The sequence below is a fragment of the Balaenoptera ricei genome, chromosome 10, assembly GCF_028023285.1.
Source record: "Balaenoptera ricei isolate mBalRic1 chromosome 10, mBalRic1.hap2, whole genome shotgun sequence".
Classification (NCBI taxonomy): domain Eukaryota; kingdom Metazoa; phylum Chordata; class Mammalia; order Artiodactyla; family Balaenopteridae; genus Balaenoptera; species Balaenoptera ricei.
The window spans coordinates 40,712,481-40,731,577 of NC_082648.1; the positions used below are offsets into that span (position 1 = coordinate 40,712,481).

The window sequence follows — 19,097 nt, forward strand, 5'->3', positions numbered from 1 at the left end:
TTAAGAATGAAACTCAGTCAGTGCAGATACTTTGGAGTCCAATGAAGAGGAGTAGATGCAATGACTACAGGGACCACTCCAGTGAACTCAGATTTAGAGATGCCAGGCTGAGAGTAGGCATAACTAAGAGAGTAGTCCACATATTTCAACACTTTAAAAAGCGTAAACCATATGGCAAAAACTGAGGAATTCGATTAGAAAACAATTAAAGATTTATGTTCTATAAACAGCACCATGGAAGTTAATAGGCAGATGGCAGAATGAAGAAAATATTTGTCTAAAACTGACAAGGATGTAATATCATTCTAAAATATACATGGAACTCCTGCAAATGAGCAGGAAAAAGACAGCAACCCAATAGAAAAAAAGGGTACAAATAATATCAATAGGCAATGTACAGAATAGAAAAACTAATATGGATATGGAAATTTGATCAAAACCATTATTACTCAAATGCAAATTAAACCAACGATGAGATCAGTTTATGTCTATAAAAACAGCAAAAATTAGAAATCTAGACAATTACTAATGTTGTCAGCAATGTGGAAATGTAGAAACTTGCACTGCTGCAAGACTAGTTTCACCACTTCTGGAAAGCAATCTGGCAAAACTTGGATACATTAAATAGATTCATACCCTATAGCCCACGAATTCCTCCCCTAAGAAATATAAAACAAATTCTTTACAAGTCCAGCAGGGGACTACTAGGAGGATGTTCTTTGCAGGGTTACTTGTAGTGGTATGGAGTTGGGGGCAATGTGGGTGTTCATCAATGGAGGAGTGGATAGATGCAACACTGTGAGTGAAGAGTGCACACCATGGAATAGCAGGCAACAAAGTGAAGCAACAGATTAAATATTAGCATCTGGCAATGTGGATGGAGATGAAAAACAGTGCTCAGTGAAAAAAGTAAGACACAGAATGAGACATGTAACAGTAGCTTTGGAGTACATTTAAAAATAAATGCCTACAAAATGATAACTATTTTCTGAAGACACATTTAAACAGAAATATACACACTAGAAAACTGCCTATTTTGGGGGGTGGAGGGAGTGAAGATACAGGATATAAAGATAGAATAAAGCAATAAATAAAGACATAAAACAAGAGAGCCTTTCCTTGCAGGGACCAATGATGGTGTCTCGTGAACTGAGGATTATGATTAATTCCATCCATTGAGGAACAAAAACTTCAAAACAAAACATAGCAAAACACAAACACAAATATATCAGCACTTGGACCATGAACAGAATGGCAACTGGAAAAGGAAAAGCAGGAATGAAGAAAATCTTGCAAAAATACTGACAGCGAAATGGGCTTGTCATTCCAAATAAGAAGTACAAAGAACAGAGAAGTCTGATGCTCAGAGCACATGGGTGCCATTTATAGCTGGAAGGGAGAAAGTAACATTTTTGGAGGCACTGATTTAGATGTTTGAAATACTTTATCTCATTTAGTCCTTATAATCACATTGCGGTAGATACTGCCTCAGCTAAGACTTTTTTGGTTGCAAGAAACAGGAACCCATCTGTAATAATTTTGAGGGGGGGAAAAAAGGAGCTTATTATAAGCATGCAAGGTTATCTCACAAAACCCAAGAGCAAGAATGCAGGTGGGCCTCCAAGGCTGACTAAAACCAGGGCAGTCATTATCTTGGGCTCTTTCTTTAGAGACATGGTGTTTTATCTCTGCTTCCCTCTCCTCTGACTTCAACCTATTCTCCCTGCTAACTTTCTTTGTTTCTTCAGGTACATGGCAGAAGACAATTGCTCCATAGGTTGGGTGTCTGCCTGTTCCAGCCCTGAACTGATTATACCCACTGCATACCAATTCCAAACTCCTGTGAAAGAGGACTTAATCCATCTAGCTTTGCTGCACTGATTGTGCTGATGGTGGAGGGTGGTGTCCCATGGCACTTACTAACTTGATTGCCAGGTTCACCCTTATGGGAGGAGAAGAGGGTTCTTAGGGAATGGGCTGTGTGCATAGCAGATACTCTCTAAAATCTCTACCACAACTGATAGGACTCTGCAGTATCTGCCAAATGAATGAATGATTGAATGACAGGAGACTCAGGTTTCTCCAACTTCAAAGCGCATGCTCTTTCTAATACATCATGTAGCCTTCAAATGTTTGCATGTGAGATAACTGTTTCCATTACCTCAGTAAAAGAGAATGGTCTTGTATAAGGGCATACCCAGGAAACAGATGGCACATTCAAATCACAATAATTTAAGGAAGTTTAATAAAGATTTATTTGCAAAGATGTGGGCATGGTGTAGGGAAATCACAAGGGCAGTGGGCAGTTCCCAGAATCTAGTATTAGAGGGGCTGAGCCTGAAGAGGTAATGGGAGATGGTGGTTCAAACTTAGAAACAGAGAGCTAGGTAGAGGGGGTCACATGGCAGGAGTGAGATCTTAGCAAGGGGACTCAAGCGAGTCCACAACCCTCATAGGGAAACAGAGGATTAAATACCCAACCTCACACTCCTACTTCCCTCTGATATTCTGCCTATGCTACTCACTGGCTGAACCTAATAGAAAGCCAGGGAAGTAAGGGAATCTGTTGATGTGGTCCATACAGGTTAGCCTCAAAGCCCAGAGCTGGGTGAAGAGGATAAGGAATTAAACAGAAGAAAGAAACAGCTATCTAGGTCGTTAGACTGGAAAATAAAAATAAACACGTGTAATCAGATTTGAAACCCCAAAATGAGATTTTTAAGGGTGTTCCTAGAGGCTCTAGATATGTTTAATTTTCGTGTCCTCGGTAAGCTATATATATTAAACTGATTACTTCAGCTGAAGTCACTAATTATGGTGCCTCAGGGGCTTCCTTGGAGGTCCAGGACTCTGGACACTCCCTCTCCACTCCTATCAGAACAGCTTTGCTTTTATTTGGTTAATACAACAGGATTCTGCTTAAGATTTCATTGAGGAAACAGCGCTATAGCACCACCTATAGTCAGGCAATGTGCTAAGGACTCGAACCACAGACTAGTGGGGAAGACAGAAAAGTAACAGTACAGTGTTAGGAAAACGCACAGGTGATGAAGGGTTAAAGAAAGTCCAGTGAACCCAGAAGGGGCGAGGGATCAAGGAAGGCTTCCTGGAGTCGGTAACTGGAAAGGGAGGCAAGGAAGCTCAGAGGACACTGCCTTTGTCTAAAGAGGGAAGAGGAGCCCAATATTACGCAATTCGCTGAAAGGGGGGTTATCACCTGGAAAGAACTAGGATACAGATCCGCGGACAAGGCTGGGAGCTAGTGTGACTGCACGTGACGGGCAAAGATCTTCGCTCAGTCCTGCCCCCAGCCCTGCTCCGCCCCCATCCTATCCCATCCCACCCCACCGTCCGCCAAAGGGGCGCGGCATTTCAACAACTGCACTCGGCTGGGAGGACATCCCAAGCCCGAGGCCCGCATCACCAGCTGGGGCGGATGTCTGCAGAGTCTCCCAGAATAGCTGGTGTCTCCCAGACTGGTCTGGTTAGGGCTCTCCTGCCCGGGAAGGGTAGCCAAGGAGAAGGCGCTCATTGGTTGCCATAGAGGCGATCCGAGAGGCTGGGGAAGGCTGATTGGCCGCAGGTTCTTGGGGCGGACCACGCCCACCTCCTGTGCCAGCTGCAATCAGGTCAGGGCCCCGAGGCCTCTTGGGTTGTTTAGTGGTGCGGCGCCAAACCGGGCTGGTTAACGTGGCGCCGGATTTAGATGGGAGGAGCGCAGGGCCGGACCACAGCTGAGTTCGGGCTGAGTCGGGACTCTCGGTAGAATTTCTGGGTTTTCTTCCCACATTTTCGGCCCTTCGGCCGGGCTGTGGTAACCCTACAGCCTGGTCGCGCGGTCTGGTGACCAGTGACTTTACATCGTGAGATGACGCGCATTTCAGGATGGCTTCTAGTTAATGCATTTACAGGCGTTTTCGCTGTCCCTGTGGGCTCTTCTTGTGCCCCCAGGGACCAAGGCAGAGGCTGCAAGGGTTACACGGCCAGGGCGGTGTATCTTTAGCGCTACAGCCCCACCATGCGTCGGTTCCCGTCTGGCGCCCGTGACTCCTGGGAGCCGGACCTTGAACCAGAAAGTGCGTGGCCTTGAGAAGACAGTTCTAGGTCACTCAGCCTGGTTTTCCAGCATTCCTGGCCAAACTTGCCCTTCTCCATCCACGTTGAACGCAACATTTTTATGACGAATCACGCAGTTCCTCTTGCCTGGAATCACTAGTCCCTGCCAACGCCGCACCCTGCCCCATTTTCTACCTTTTAATTCACTACTTATTCTTTAAGGCTTAGATCTAATATCACCTCAGTATAAAGCCTGCCCATTCTTCAGGATAGTTATTCTATTACCTCTTAAGGAGTGCAGGCTCAGGAAGCGGTGCCCAGTTAGTATTGCGGCTATGCCATTTGAAATGCGCTGTGATTTTGAGCAAATTACTTAACCTCCTTGAGCCTCAGTTTTGCTTCTCAAAATGGAGGCAGTAGTATTACTTCAAGGGTTTTGTGAGGTTTAGATGTAACGTTGTTAGAACCTAAGTGCTTAATAGTTGTGAACGCTGTTATTATCTGTCATCCCAATGTACTTTGTACATTGTACTCTGTTATTATCTGTCATCCCAGTGTACTTTGTATAGGCTTGTTATTAAGTTTGCCCATTGTATTACCATTATTTGTTCTTATCTGCCCTGTTAGAGCTTAAAAGCTGGAACTGTGTTTTGTTTATATCATCAGCATAAACAGTGCTGGGAAATGTTATATTATTTCTCAGAAAACTTTGTAAAAAGCACCCTTTCCTCTCTTTTCGCTTTTTTCCTTTCTTCTTTTTTTCTTTCCTTCACTTTTTCTTTTTACTCTTAAAGGCTCCTTGAGACAGGAATTTTCAAACTTGGAGAAGGAGCTGAGATCCTGAGGCAAGAATAAGCACTTCTTTGTTCTCCATGGTGACCAGGAAAGCCTTAACATTTCCCTTTCCCTTGACTACATTTAGGGCAAGTTTCTTCTTGACTATTGTCTCCTGATCTCTTTTTTCTCAGCGCATTAACTTTAGAAACTTGCAATTACAAATTCTTTCTCTGCCCTTTTGAAATGTATAGAAATCTCCCTAAAAGCCTCTTGCCAGTTTTAAGACCCAGGGAATGTCTTTCTCAAGAGCCATCCCTTTGAAGTGTAATCCTCAAGGAAGATAGCACCCCTATTTCCTAGTCTCTGTGGGAGGGTCGGAGCCCAACTTTAGTGGGTGTCTTGCTCCAAACTGTAAACTACAGCATGTAAACTTACCTTTCCTTTGGGTAAGAACAATTACCACCCACAGGTGGCCTAAGATCTCCCTACTGCAGCTCTTAAAAACTCTCCAGCCACTTGTTTCAGCAGAGTTGAATTCAGTCTCCTACCTCTTGCAGTAGCCTTAAATAAAGTCTTTCTTGCCTGCTTAACTTTGCCTTGGTGTAGTCTTTCTTTCATAATGTAAATGTTTAGGTTCTGTGCTTATTGTTTCTTCTTGATTACAGTGGTGTCTCATTTCTTACTCCTTGCTGTCTGAGAAGTGCTTCTCACATGTCCTCTACTATCTAGAGATTCACCAGTTTGGACTGAAAAGAGTAGAGCTTTGTGGAGTGAAGCTACTGCTTCAATTCACTGCAGGGTAGTTAGTATGTGATGTGCAGGATGTGGAAAGGGCAGTACATCTATTTGAGGGCATCCCAAGTGAGGTGTGTTCATCTTATGGAAGTAGCACCAGAAAACAAAGCACAGGCCTATGCCCTTTCCTTTCCTATCTATTATGAAAGGAGCATGAGAAAGATGTAATTTTCAAAACAGAGAACAGCTGGGAATATAATGCCCTATCAAGGGACACTGGGTTTTGTTAAGAAGAGAAGCTAAGCCAGAGAGGAAGCATTGCAAATAGAAAGCCTTCTGCAGTGGTGGAGGTAGTGTGGAGAGGTGTTCCTTAAAGTACAGGGAATTAAGTGGACCCATTTATGACGAGGAGGTAAGGTGGAATAGGACTGAATTGGAATGAAATGAAAGATGGTTGAGAAAAACAGGCCGTAGGGAGAGGGGAGTTAACTAGGACTATGGGTAACAGGGAAGGAAACTGGTAGTCTGAGAAGCTTGGTAGAGGTACTTATTACTTGGATCTGAAGGGAAATATCAAATAGTCATGTATTTAAGGAAACTAGAAGACTTAGGAAGAAGGGGTTTGACACCTGGCCTCTCCCCCTTGCCCTCCCCCAACACACACAAGCATAAACATACATTGAATGCAGTGTTGATTATTTAATGCCACCACAAATTCTCCCTCGTGGCCTAGTGGAGGCAAACAAGATGAAGCTCAGGCTGCTGATCCTTAGTTTTTCTTTTTCTTCTTTTCTCTAACTGACTTTTCTTAATGTCAACACTGCTCCCTAATTCCCTTTTTCTTACTTCTTCCTCTACTGTTTCTCATATAAGAGCAGGGTGGATGAGGGCAGATTCAGGAAGTGAGAGTGGAGTGTGACAAAGAAAAACAGATTAAAATAAGTTGAAAGAGAAAAAAGTTTACTCCTAAACATATATGCAGAACTCAGGCTGGGAAGAACATATAAAAGTGCTACAGAAAGAAAATGAAACAGAAGTGCACTTATGTGTTTATAGATCCTGTTGTGGTAACTTAGAAGAAAATCACTCAGGAAAGTCTCAAATTCTGTGTTTCCAAGAGAAAACAGTGCTTAAAGTTACATCAGACAGATGAGCATTATACATCAATAGGATCTTCCAGGTCTGATGCTAGTACAAAGGAAGCTATGAATGCTCTTTCCTGGAGCCTTTCAGCACTGGAGAGTTACCCAACTGTCAGGGCTGGAGGAGGGAGCTTCCCCTCCAGGAGTCTTCCCACTAGACAGACTTTGCCTGGGAAAGGCTGCTCCTCCCAAGGGCCCCCACCACGGCCCCTTTCATTTCTTTATTTTGAAAACTGTAGATGATGGGGTTGCACATGGGGGCGATGAGGGTGTAGAGGAGAGAGAAAGGCTTGTCTTTGTCAGGACCGTGTATGCTGCAGGGGTTCATGTAAGAGAATATGGCTGAGGTGTAGAGAAAAATGACCACAGTCAGATGGGAGGCACAAGTAGAGAAGGTCTTCCCCAGACCAGAGGAGGAGGCTCTGCCCAGCATGGAGGCCAGGATGTGGGCATAAGAGATGACAATGAGCACCATGGGGCTGAGCAGCACCACGATGGCATCGGCAAAGATGACTCTCAGACTAAACTGGGGGTCTCCACAAGAGAGGGTGATCACTATGGGGGCCTCACAGAAGAAGTTTTCTATGTGCTTGTCTCTGCAGAAGGGATTCCGGAATGACATATTCTCAAGAAAGATGCCGTTGATCAGCCCGAAGAACCAGGCAGTACTCATCAGCCTCACACAGACCTGCTGGCTCATGATCTGGGCATAGCTAAGTGGGTGGCAGATAGCAACATAATGGTCATAGGCCATGAAAGCCAAGAGGATGCACTGAGCCACACCCACACAGAAGACCAAGTACATCTGGGTCACGCAAGAGACAAAGGAGACAATATGGTTCTTCACCATCAGGTGGATCAGCATCTGTGGGATGGTGGTGGTGATGAAGCAGACATCCAGGAAGGACAGGTGGCCAAGGAAGAAGTACATAGGGCTGTTGAGCCTGGGGTCTGTCCAGGTGATGAAGATGATGCGGCCATTCATGGCCATGGCAAGGCTGTAGAGGGCTAGGAAGAGGGCAAAGAGCAATGCCCGAGTGGAAGGGGAGCTCTGCTCAAAGCCCACGAGGAGAAACTCTGTCACCATGCTGCCATTCCTTAGGTCCTATGGCTTGGACCTGTTTGAGGAGGAAGGACAGGAAAAGCACAAGAGAGACAGCTGTAGGGTAATGCAAGGTACTCACTTGGGGACAGAAACCCAGCTAACATAGATGGATATAATATAATATAATATAATATAATATAAGGATGAGTGGTGGTAAATGTTTTGTATTAAGTAAACATTATTTAATTGGCAACGTTATGGGGCAGTGAAAATGCCAGGGTCACTATAGGCTGCATCCATGGAATCACAGTATCAAAAATTAAGGAAGTGGTGGTTATATTTTATTCTAGTTTAATCAGGCCTCAAGTCAAATAAAGTACCCACTCCAGGATCCTCTATGATGAAGGATTAGCCTTTAGTCAAAATGTATTCAGAAGTGAATAAACAAGATAGTTTTTCAGAACCCATGCCAAACAGAGGAATGGAGTGTTTGAGGGGAGGGTATGGTAGCTATTAGTTTATAGAAGATCATATTGAGGATGTACTTGAAAGATATTTGAATGTGTATTTTTCTAGAAGAAAAAAATGCTCAGTCTTACTGTACCTATTTAAAACAATGAGTGGGTTGAGTTTTTAGAGAAAATAAAAACATGCTAACCCTAAGGATTGTCCCTTATGTGAGAATGATTTTCATATCTCTGGAAACCGTCATGCTTAACTCTTCCCAGTCATCCTACCTCTTTCCAGACTCACTCTCCCATTGGTTGCTGCTGCTGCATTAACCACCCACGCTGTGCATACTGGAGATGGGGCCTGGTTGTGAGCACTTGCAGGCTTCCTAACAGGAGATAGTTTTCCTGCTGGGGTTGGAATTTAGGGCTCTACATCTGTGCATCACTGGGTGAAAAGGATCCAACCATCCCTGTGAGAAAAGGGAAGTTATTAGCAGGGCACAAATTCAATCTTTCTGGATAGACCTTCAGACAACTTCAATCTGCCCCTTTACTAATAGGAGTAAATCTTTTCCTTTTTCTATAATCAAAGAACAAGCATTCAGAATTCTCATGCTCTTTTCTCATTGTTTAACTTTTAGGAAGTCATTATGTTCATATTAAATCTCTCCTACTTTTCATCTTATTTTGGAGTTAGTATATATTTGATAGATCCCTTCCACTTTCAGATGCTTATAGACAGTATATTCCTTCTTAACTTTCAGTTCTGCCAACCACTCTTCTTCATTTTCTCTTCCACTCCCTTTTCTACACACTCTCAATTTTCCCCCTCTGTTGTTTTTTCCCCGGTTTCCCCACTAACTTCCATTTCTCACTCTTTTCTTCTCCCTCTCCCTTTCTCATCTCTGGTGGTGGGTATCTGTCATTGAGCTACCTTTGGCTGAACTCCCTTCTGTTCTCCATGTCTTTAAATCTCTCATGTTGCCTTTCTTAATTTTAGGAGATACCTATGCCATTACTCTCACTCTTTTCAGCTCTGCATTCCCTCTAGGTGTTTCCTGATACGTCTAGGCAGTGTTTGGGCAGTAGGCCATTCCCATCATCTCTACTTTGGAATGATCCCCTGGAAGTTCTCCTCTTGGGGGCCCAGAACGAGAAAAGGGAGGGACAGAGAGAACTGTTTTGAATCCTGGGCCCAGTGCATATGTTGAAGCTGAGGTCAGAGTCTGGGCAACAGAAATAAATGAGCTGGGACAGCTTAGACAGCTGGGACTTGACCAAGAAGAAACTGAAGTTCAACCTATGGAATCACTAGGAAAGTAGTGTATTATACAGCAGTATAAATGCTTATTTGTGGTTCATTGTGCCAGAAAGAATATTCGGTGATACTTGGCATCAAGTGCCTTGTTAACTACCATCAGGGGTTAACCAATCAAACATTTGTGTAAATAAGTGGTACAACATCCTGAAAATCACATATTACCTCATTTTGTTGCTTGGCTGGTAATGATGTTTGTCACTGAATCACTGTGGCAAATAACAGAGAAACTCTCATGGTGTTTGAAGAATTTTTCCACGGAGGATGGTCTGAACTGGTGGGTCACTCTGGGAGAGAAGTTTTGTCTGATGACCTTGTTAGTTCTTTGTCATCTATACCATAGGTGATGAATGTTTATTTAAATATTACTAAGTTATGTGTGTACTGCATTTTATAGAATATGTGCGAAACTTTACATTTCACACATTCCATTTGTTAATAAACTTATTTTGTCCTCACTTTTTTATAGTGTATGTTTTTACTTTCTTAGGATTTTTAATTTTGTCTGTGATAACTAACTGAATTCTAGCACCTTTATTTGAAACCACATTCCCTCATAACTGTTAGTTAAAGAAATACCAGCAGGAAAATAAGAAGACATTCATTCTCCTTTAGCTTCAAATAAGCTCATATTATTCTGTAACATAAAACAAGTACTTGCAAATATTATTTCTGACAAAGAATCTTCTAAGACTGGACATCAGAAATTGTTGCTATGTGCTGTAAAGCTAACCTCGAACATCTAAAATGTAATTTTTATTGGTGGTCTTAATTATGGCTATGGTAATATTTAGATTGATATCTCTCTGATTTCTAAAAGGTACATATACTTGTGAGATTTCTTTGTTAAACCAGAAGAGGATCATGGGATTTTCTTTTGCCAAGTGCATAGAGATAAAATAAATAACCACTCATGACTCCTTGGGTTTCTTATTTAAAGACTGGAGGGTCTGTACTCTCATTTAAATTAACAATAGTTTATAAAATAGTTTACACCCACCATCACATTTGAACCTGAAATTTATTATTGTAATTTAATGATGTGATATAATCTCATTGAAGAAACTCTGTTATGTTGGACGGTGTAGCTGAACACAGTTTGGTAAGGAGAAAAGAATAGGGAATGAATTTTCAGCTGTGCTCTAGACTGACTTCAGATTTGATTTAATTAACTTACTGTTCTGATCCATTTTAGAACCGTCTGCAAGCAAAATAGAACGGCTGAAAAGCTCCAAGAGCCTTTCAACAGAGCAATGATTTGTATTGTAGGAGCAGCCACATGAAGGTGGAAGTAGGACTGTCTTGATACACCACACCCCTGGTTAACCAAAGACTTAATGGGGCAAGAGAACATAATGTTAGATATGGTTAGAGGTGGGTAGGGTGGGGAATAACTTCTTCTATATTCCTGATGTTTCCTTCCATGTGAAAGGAACTGTAGCACCATACTCCTGACCCTTCCCTTCTCCTTCATTCACACCATCTCCTGGGAGATGGAGTGGTTACCTGATTTTAGAAGGAAAACCGACCACATGTGTCTGTCTCTTTCCTCCAGTCTTCCCCTTGGGGGTGAGTGGCATTCTTAAGGGCAGGCCCTACCCCTGTTTGGGGAGGCAATGTTCCTATAGCTGCCAGCTACAGGGAAATAAGTCTGTTTAACTCTGTGTTTTGGCATTAGGAAGTCCAATTGCTCAAATTTCTGCATTGGTATTAATAAAGTTGATATTTTACCCTCCATTTGCAGACTCTACCTTATTTCTCAGTTGATTAAGAAGTGAAGGGAGGAGTAGTGTTATTTACTGGACCCATCAAAGTCCCAATTATTAGTAATATTATCACATACATGGAAATAAAATTGTAAACAAAGAAATATGATAGAGCTTTGGGTATAAAAAAAGAAACTGTGAGTCACAATGATGTCTGGCAGATCCTGAGAGGGAAGAATTCTGCTGATACACATATACTGAATTCTCAAATAACAGTGCTGGTGAGTTGAGAGAAGTCTACATTACATGACCACAGGAGCACCAATGAACAAAGTGTGCTACTGTAGACTAGACTGGTGGGAAAATGTCTCATTATAAAGTAAGACTCTGACTCCTGTCATATTTACCAAAGGGGCCAGGACACTTTTGAATAATTCAACAGTTAGCCACTATGTTTCTGTTGCCTTCCTAGAATGCTATGACCACAGGAAAGAAAATATACTTAGCATCGTATTGCTTATTTATTTTGTAGAGTACGTTTGTTTTAGGGATGAGGTTAGTTCACTCATGTTGTAAGGGAACTCACCAGACTTGTTTAAAATCATGTAAGTTCTTCTCTTAGAAAGTTTCAGCCTCTGTGAGGCTTGAATATCCTCTTACAGGTCTGCTTTAAATAAAACGGGCTTCTAGTAATTTCAAATCTTACCAGCTTGAAATCTGGTTCCTCTTCTGTATACTCTAATTCTTTACTTTTTGGATTAAATACTCATTTCATGGGCTTCCCTTGTGGTGCAGTGGTTAAGAATCCACCTGCCAATACAGGGGACACGGGATTGAGCCCTGGTCCGGGGAGATCCCACATGCCGCGGAGCAACTAAGCCCATGCACCACAACTACTGAGCCTGCGCTCTGGAGCCCACAAGCCACAACTACTGAGCCCGTGCGCCACAACTACTGAAGCCTGTGCTCCTAGAGCCCGTGCTCCACAACAAGAGAGGCCACCGCAATGAGAAGCCCACGCACCGCAATGAGGAGTAGCCCCCACTTGCCGCAGCTAGAGAAAAGCCCGTGCGCAGCAAAAAAGACCCAGTGCAGCCAAAAATAAAATAAATAAAACAAATAAATTAAAAAAACAAACACCATTCACTTACAAAAAAAAAAAAAACTCATTTCATGACCTTAAAGCAGAAAAGCATCATTTTTCTGGGTGAAAAACCTTATGGTAGATATATTCATACTTGGGTTCATGGACCCAAGGGAATCAATAGATATGTTTCAGAATGTCCACTCATGCATCTCTGAAAGGTTATAGGAAATGTTGTGTGTGTGAGAACTATTTTCTTGGAAAGTCCACCGTTTAATCAACTTCTAAAAGGCAGCTGGAACTCACAAAGGGTGAAAAAACTTGTGATTTAGAGATTTAAAGTCACTGAAGTCCCATAGACTTCTCTTCTTTAGACTGAACATGAAAGCACTCTTTCATCTCGCAGAACTGTTTGTTTCCTCAAAAGTGTCTTCTGGGGCTTCCCTGGTGGCACAGTGGTTGAGAATTTGCCTGCCAATGCAGGGGACACGGGTTCGAGCCCTGATCTGGGAAGATCCCACATGCCGCGGAGCGACTAGGCCTGTGAGCCACATTTGCTGAGCCTGCGCGTCTGGAGCCTGTGCTTCGCAACAAGAGAGGCCGCGACAGTGAGAGGCCCGCGCACCGCGACGAGGAGTGGCTCCCACTTGCCGCAACTACAGAAAGCCCTCGCACAGAAATGAAGACCCAACACAGCCATAAATAAATAAATAAATAAATAAATAAATAAATAAATAAATAAATAAATAAAATTTATAAATAAATAAATAAAGCAAATAATTAAAAAAAAAAAGTGTCTCCTGTGCAGAGTGATTGAGTGATGGTTGAGCACCCAATTCCACTGCCAATAACCTCTTGAGACTATAGCTACCTCCAAGATGTCTTAAAGAAGTCCAGGCAAACAGTTTGTTACTGGCTGGGGCTTTGGCTCCCAACCATGTGTTGAGGTACCCTAGCTGTCATGTTTGAGGGGGACCACTTGGTAAGCTTTTTTTCCTGGGCTATTCGGTAGCCTAAGACCTACAGTGCCTAAAGTAGCTGAGAAGCCTCCTTGTTGCTCTTCTCCAGACCTATGCTGCAATCTTGCTTTCAGAATTAAAAGGAGACTAAAATGACCTACGAGCATAGAGAACTGAGTTGGGGTGGTGAGGAGAGTGCAATAAGATGAGTAATTAAATAGCATATTTATGACGTAAGTTCAGAAAATGACATTCTAAATCACCACGGAGGCAGTGCCTCTGGCCATATGAGTAACCAGATCTTACCCAGAGAGAATATTAATATTTTTAATTGGGAGTAGAAGTGGGAGGAGGTGATGGAAGGAAAAAAAGCACTAAAATGGAGCTTCAAGGCACTTAAAGAAGTTCATCCTGGGGAATCCCTCTATGGTGGCCAGTGGTTTCCCATTTCTTTCAAGGTTAGGGCATGCAGATATGGTAGCTAGAGGAACTTCCTGTCCCAAAAGTGCTTTTAAACAATAATATGACTAGCTAAGGGGTGTAATTTCCTGCTCTGTAGGTTTTAGAGAATATTTCTATAAAAGCTTCAGTGTGTCAAGTCTGGTTTAGATTTGGTCTAGTAAAAGACTAAGGACAGATAGCAGTCTGCAGAGTTATCAGTGTACCGAGGAGCATGGATGGCTCTTTGTATTAATCTCCTCCTTAGTTAACGGTATTAATTGAACCCTTAGTAACCTAAATCAAAAACCATGAAGTCACTTTCCACTCCCCTCTTTCTAACCTCTGTATTATATTGCTATTAAGTGTTGATAAATACTCTTTATCTTCCCCTACTCTCCAACAGACACCCTATACCCCAGCTACAACTTTTGTTTCCCAAATACACTGTAGTTTCCTAAACTTCCAAGTCCCAGCTAGTCTTCTTTCTGGAATTCAGTCTTTATATATTTTCTCCATTTCGCAAACTCTTGTTTCTACAAGACCAATCTCAAGTCTTGCAACCATAGTGAAGTCTTCAGTAACTCTTCCCATGTCAGCCTATTTGAAGTTGCACTTGTTCCTGAGCTCCTTAACTGTAGAGATTTTACATCCCTATCTCCTGGCACACTGCCTAAGACATAGTAGTTGTTCAATATATTGAATATGTATGTTGAAGGAATAGTGGAGTAAATGACCATCTGAGCTCCAATTTTCTACATTATTTAATGTTGTCCATGATAAAACCTTAAAAATCAACTCCTAAAAACCCGTTTTGTCATCTGTAAAATGAAGAAAACTATATTTGTCTGTGTAGTTGTTGTGAAGATTAGGAGGAAATTATTCACTCAGTCAAAAGATATATTTATATAAAAATATACATGTAAACCACACAGAACAATATCTACAATAGGAAAAGTGCTCAAAAAATTTTAATCTACTGTTCCTTTTTGTAGGTCACTGATTAAATGAAAATATTAATTAGGACATTCATGTTTTTAAATGTCTGTAATCCTCAAATTCCTAACGCCTTTTAAAAACTGAATCTGCATATTAAAAATGCATTTCTCAAATACTGTTAAGTTCTGGCAGAGCATGCAGTACAGTTGAGGGCAGGGATGTTTTACAAATTAAATATAATATGATATGGTTAAGAGCTCTAATAGGGCTTCAATAAAATATTGGGGGATCTGAAGGATAATGAAATAATAAAGTACTCAGGAAAAAATGTGCACAAGAAGAAAAAATATCAGATGCAAAAAAAATATTTGCTAATGACTGACAGATTTAAAAAGGCTGTTCTTGGAAAAAGGCATCTTTGGTAAAAGAAAAAATGATCACTCTAAGTGAGAAACTGAGTTAAGCCCAAAATGTTTCAAATTAGGTATAAAGCTGAAATTACATCTAAATTTTGAAAAGACTTTAAGAGGCAGAAAGTAGCCATAAAAAGATGTTCTTTTAGTAAATTTAATTGTTAGTGGATATAAAGCAGTTCCTCTTCAATCTTTATTAGGGAAGATAGAAATTCCTGCTCTCAATTTGACAATGTGAGAATAGATTGTAGGTACCAAATTCCATAATGGCCAATATGCAATAATTTTGAAATCAAATACATACAATAAAAAGTGTAAACTAATTGTGGCTTATTTGAGGATTGAGTGAAGATTGCCCTTGCTTCTCAAGGCCGGGAACTAAAAGCCTGTTCTTAGTACATATAAGGCTTGTATTCCCTCTTCCAACTCTGAAAATTCTCCTAATCAAATAGGAGTAGATCAACAGGCAACCTGCAGGAAGAAGGCAAAGGCATCCACCCACCTGATTCCAGCTCAGAGAATGGGTAGTTCACCCTAAAGTGGCTAATCAATTTCTCTTTGTTAACTAAGAGTGAGACAACATAACTTTTTACTAAATAGGAAAACTAAGAGAACTTAGAAATCAGATTTAAAAATGTAATATAGGGCCATTCATCATTTAAAAATACAGACATGGGGCTTCCCTGGTGGCGCAGTGGTTGAGAATCTGCCTGCCAATGCAGGGGACACGGGTTCAAGCTCTGGTCTGGGAAGATCCCACATGCCGTGGAGCAACTAGGCCCGTGAGCCACAACTACTGAGCCTGCGCGTCTGGAGCCTGTGCTCTGCAACAAGAGAGGCCGCGATAGTGAGAGGCCCGCGCACCGTGATGAAGAGTGGCCCCTGCTTGCCGCAACTAGAGAAAGCCCTCGCACAGAAACGAAGACCCAACACAACCAAAAATAAATAAATAAATAAATAAATAAATTTATTAAAAAAAAAAAAAAACAGACATGATGACAAGCCCCAGAAATCAATGAGGGATGAGCCCTGAATTAGCCCTGTTAAAATAGAAGGGCAACCAGGATCTACAGAGATCCTTGTTAGTGAGACCCCAGTCGTCCACAACCAGAGATCAGAGAGAATGCACAATTGAAGGGCTGTTTAGAAGATTTTGGTAAGTGCACAGGAAGAGAACCAAATAGTTGTCGCACAGCAGGAATGTCAGAAAGAGAGGAAACTACAGTGGGTCCTTTCACTAGGAGCAAAAAGGAGAGAAATTAGAAAGACCTTGTAAGACCAGAGCCCTTGTTCTCCAGGCCTCTCTGACCCTGCATCCTATGACACTAACCGCATCATTATAAAGACAGGCCAGGCTCTTACCAAATCCTTAAATGATCGGAAAAGAATAATTGTTTTCCCTGCACATATTATTCATAATGCCCTGGAATTATGGCATTTTAAAAAAATTTATTTATTTTTATTTATTTATGGTTGTGTTGGGTCTTCATTTCTGTGCGAGGGCTTTCTCCAGTTGCAGCAAGCGGGGGCCACTCTTCATCGCGGTGCGCGGGCCTCTCACTATCGCGGCCTCTCCTGTTGCGGAGCACAGGCTCCAGACGCACAGGCTCAATAGCTGTGGCGCACGGGCCTAGTTGCTCCGCGGCAATGTGGGATCTTCCCAGACCAGGGCTCGAACCCGTGTCCCCTGCATTGGCAGGCAGATTCTCAACCACTGCGCCACCAGGGAAGCCCCATGGCATTTTTAAAGGTTTTAAAATGTGACATGTAACTTTGGAACTCAGTGATTTTCACTAACACATCTACATGAACTTTGAGGAATTTAGGAATAATATTGGGAGATAATAGGAAATAAAATTTTGCCATGTAATACTTAACAAAGTTGTGTAGACAAAATCATATGGATCCATGGACGGAAAGATATTTTGAGGACAGATGTAAATGACTTTTAAGGAAGGAAAACTAATTGTTAGTGTGAGTCCCTGGAGGCCTCTGCTGGTAACTCTGTTACAACTTAGCAAGCTATCCCAATGTCTTACGAATTTACTTAGAAGTATTTCTATAGGCCTACCTGTTTCCTCTCTTTTCTATATTAACTTTATTCCCATTTCCCTTTTCTTAAGCAAGATGGACAATGCTCTTTTTGCTCCTCATAGTGCCTTGCTAATAATCGGCTTGCAACAGAGATTAATCCAATTGAGTTAAATTGTAGAAATCTTCTAAATTCTCTCGTCTCTCTCAGTCTTCTGCCTTCTTTTTGCTTCATCCTCCTCCTTGCTACTGGATCCACATCAGTTTCTCTATTTCTTTCTGAAACAGAACCTCTGAAGTGCCTGCACCCCCTGATGATGGCCTGGTGAGGACTAAGTGTTATAAATGCACCACAGCTGGGCATTTCAGATGCCTGTGATGACCAGATCCCTGTGATGTCCAAAGGTCCATGTAGGTCACAAACTCTCCCAGAAGACCATTCATGTAGATCTGCACTAATAGGAGATACCATAAATAATGGAAGTACTGAAAATAACCTCAATTTCATTTTATACCTGAGGTTTTAACTCCATATTGTACCTCCTTCCATCTCTTGAAACTTGATCTCCTTCCATCATCCCTGTTCATTCTCCAGCTGACCCCTAAAGTGAATTCACTATTCCAGTAGAAGCTGTAATGAAACCAGACTAGATCTGTTGCTCCTCTCCCTTCTCACAGTCACCTTCAATATGGAGACTTAAACAAAGAGTAAAACAACTAGATAACCAAGGAAAAGAGACAGGAAATGATACACAGAAGTATCCATAATGATATTCCTCTGAATATTCAGAGCCTGTGTATAAGTCCAAAGATGTATTAATAAGAAATCTGGGAGGAGGGACTTCCCTGGTGGTGCAGTGGTTAAGACTCCACGCTCCCAATGCAGGGGGCCCAGGTTCGATTCCTGGTCAGGGTGCTGGATCCCACGTGCCTGCCACAACTAGGGGTTCACGTGCCACAACTAAGGTGGCCATGAGCCACAACTAAGGAGCCCACCTGCCACAACTAAGGAGCCCACGTGCTGCAACTAAGGAGCTGGCAAGCTGCAATTAAGGAGCCCTCAAGCTGCAACTAAGGAGCCTGCTTGCTGCAACTAAGACCCAGCACAACCAAATAAATCAATATTAAAAAAAAAAGAGAAATCTGGGAGGAAAACTTAGTAATCAAGGAGAATTATTGAACGTCAGTGGATTGGATAACTTCAGTTATTCCGTGTCATTGGTTAATCTCAGCTATTTTGGTACTTAAAGTGTGTGGAAAAAAATTTGCAATGACTCTAATTAGCTTCAAGAAGGGAATAAAGAGAGAGAAAAAGTGAGGGATAATGTGAGAGAGAAAGAAGGAAAGGGAGAGAGTGAGATGTGTACCAACACAATAGAAGAGAAAAAAGCTGAAACTCAGAAAGATTCTTAGACTAAGAAATAAATGATTTTGAGAGGTGAACAGATATATTTAGAGATTAAAAAATATTATCTCGGGGGAGCTTCAAGATGGCGGAAGAGTAAGGCGTGGAGATCACCTTCCTCCCCACAAATACATCAGAAATACATCTACATGTGGAACAACTCCTACAGAACACCTACTGAACGCTGGCAGAGACCTCAGACCTCCCAAAAGGCAAGAAACTCCCCACGTACCTGGGTAGGGCAAAAGAAAAAAGAAAAAGCAGAGACAAAAGAATAGGGACAGGACCTGCACCAGTGAGAGGGAGCTGTGAAGAAGGAAAGGTTTCCACACACTAGGAAGCCCTTTTGCTGGAGGAGACTGCGGGTGGCAGAGGGGGGAGCTTTGGAGTCACGGAGGAGAGCGCAGCAACAGGGGTGCGGAGGGCAAAAGAGAGAGATTCCCGCATGGAGGATGGGTGCCGACCTGCACTCACCAGCCCGAGAGGCTTGTCTGCTCACCCGCCAGGGTGGGCGGGGCCTGGGAGCTGAGGCTCGGGCTTCGGTGGGATCCTGAAGAGAGAGGGGACTGGGGTTGGCTGCGTGAACACAGCCTGAAG

General features: G+C 42.3%; 1 protein-coding gene across 1 annotated transcript; it reads right to left on the bottom strand.

Annotated features, from left to right (window-relative positions):
* Positions 1 to 6,864: 6,864 nt before the first annotated feature.
* On the bottom strand, positions 6,865 to 17,628 carry LOC132373721 (olfactory receptor 10AD1-like). Its single transcript, XM_059937348.1, has 2 exons — positions 17,611 to 17,628; positions 6,865 to 7,815 (listed from the first exon to the last, which is right to left on the bottom strand). The coding sequence occupies exons 1-2, from the start codon at positions 17,626 to 17,628 to the stop codon at positions 6,865 to 6,867; spliced, it is 969 nt and encodes a 322-aa protein (XP_059793331.1).
* Positions 17,629 to 19,097: the final 1,469 nt, after the last annotated feature.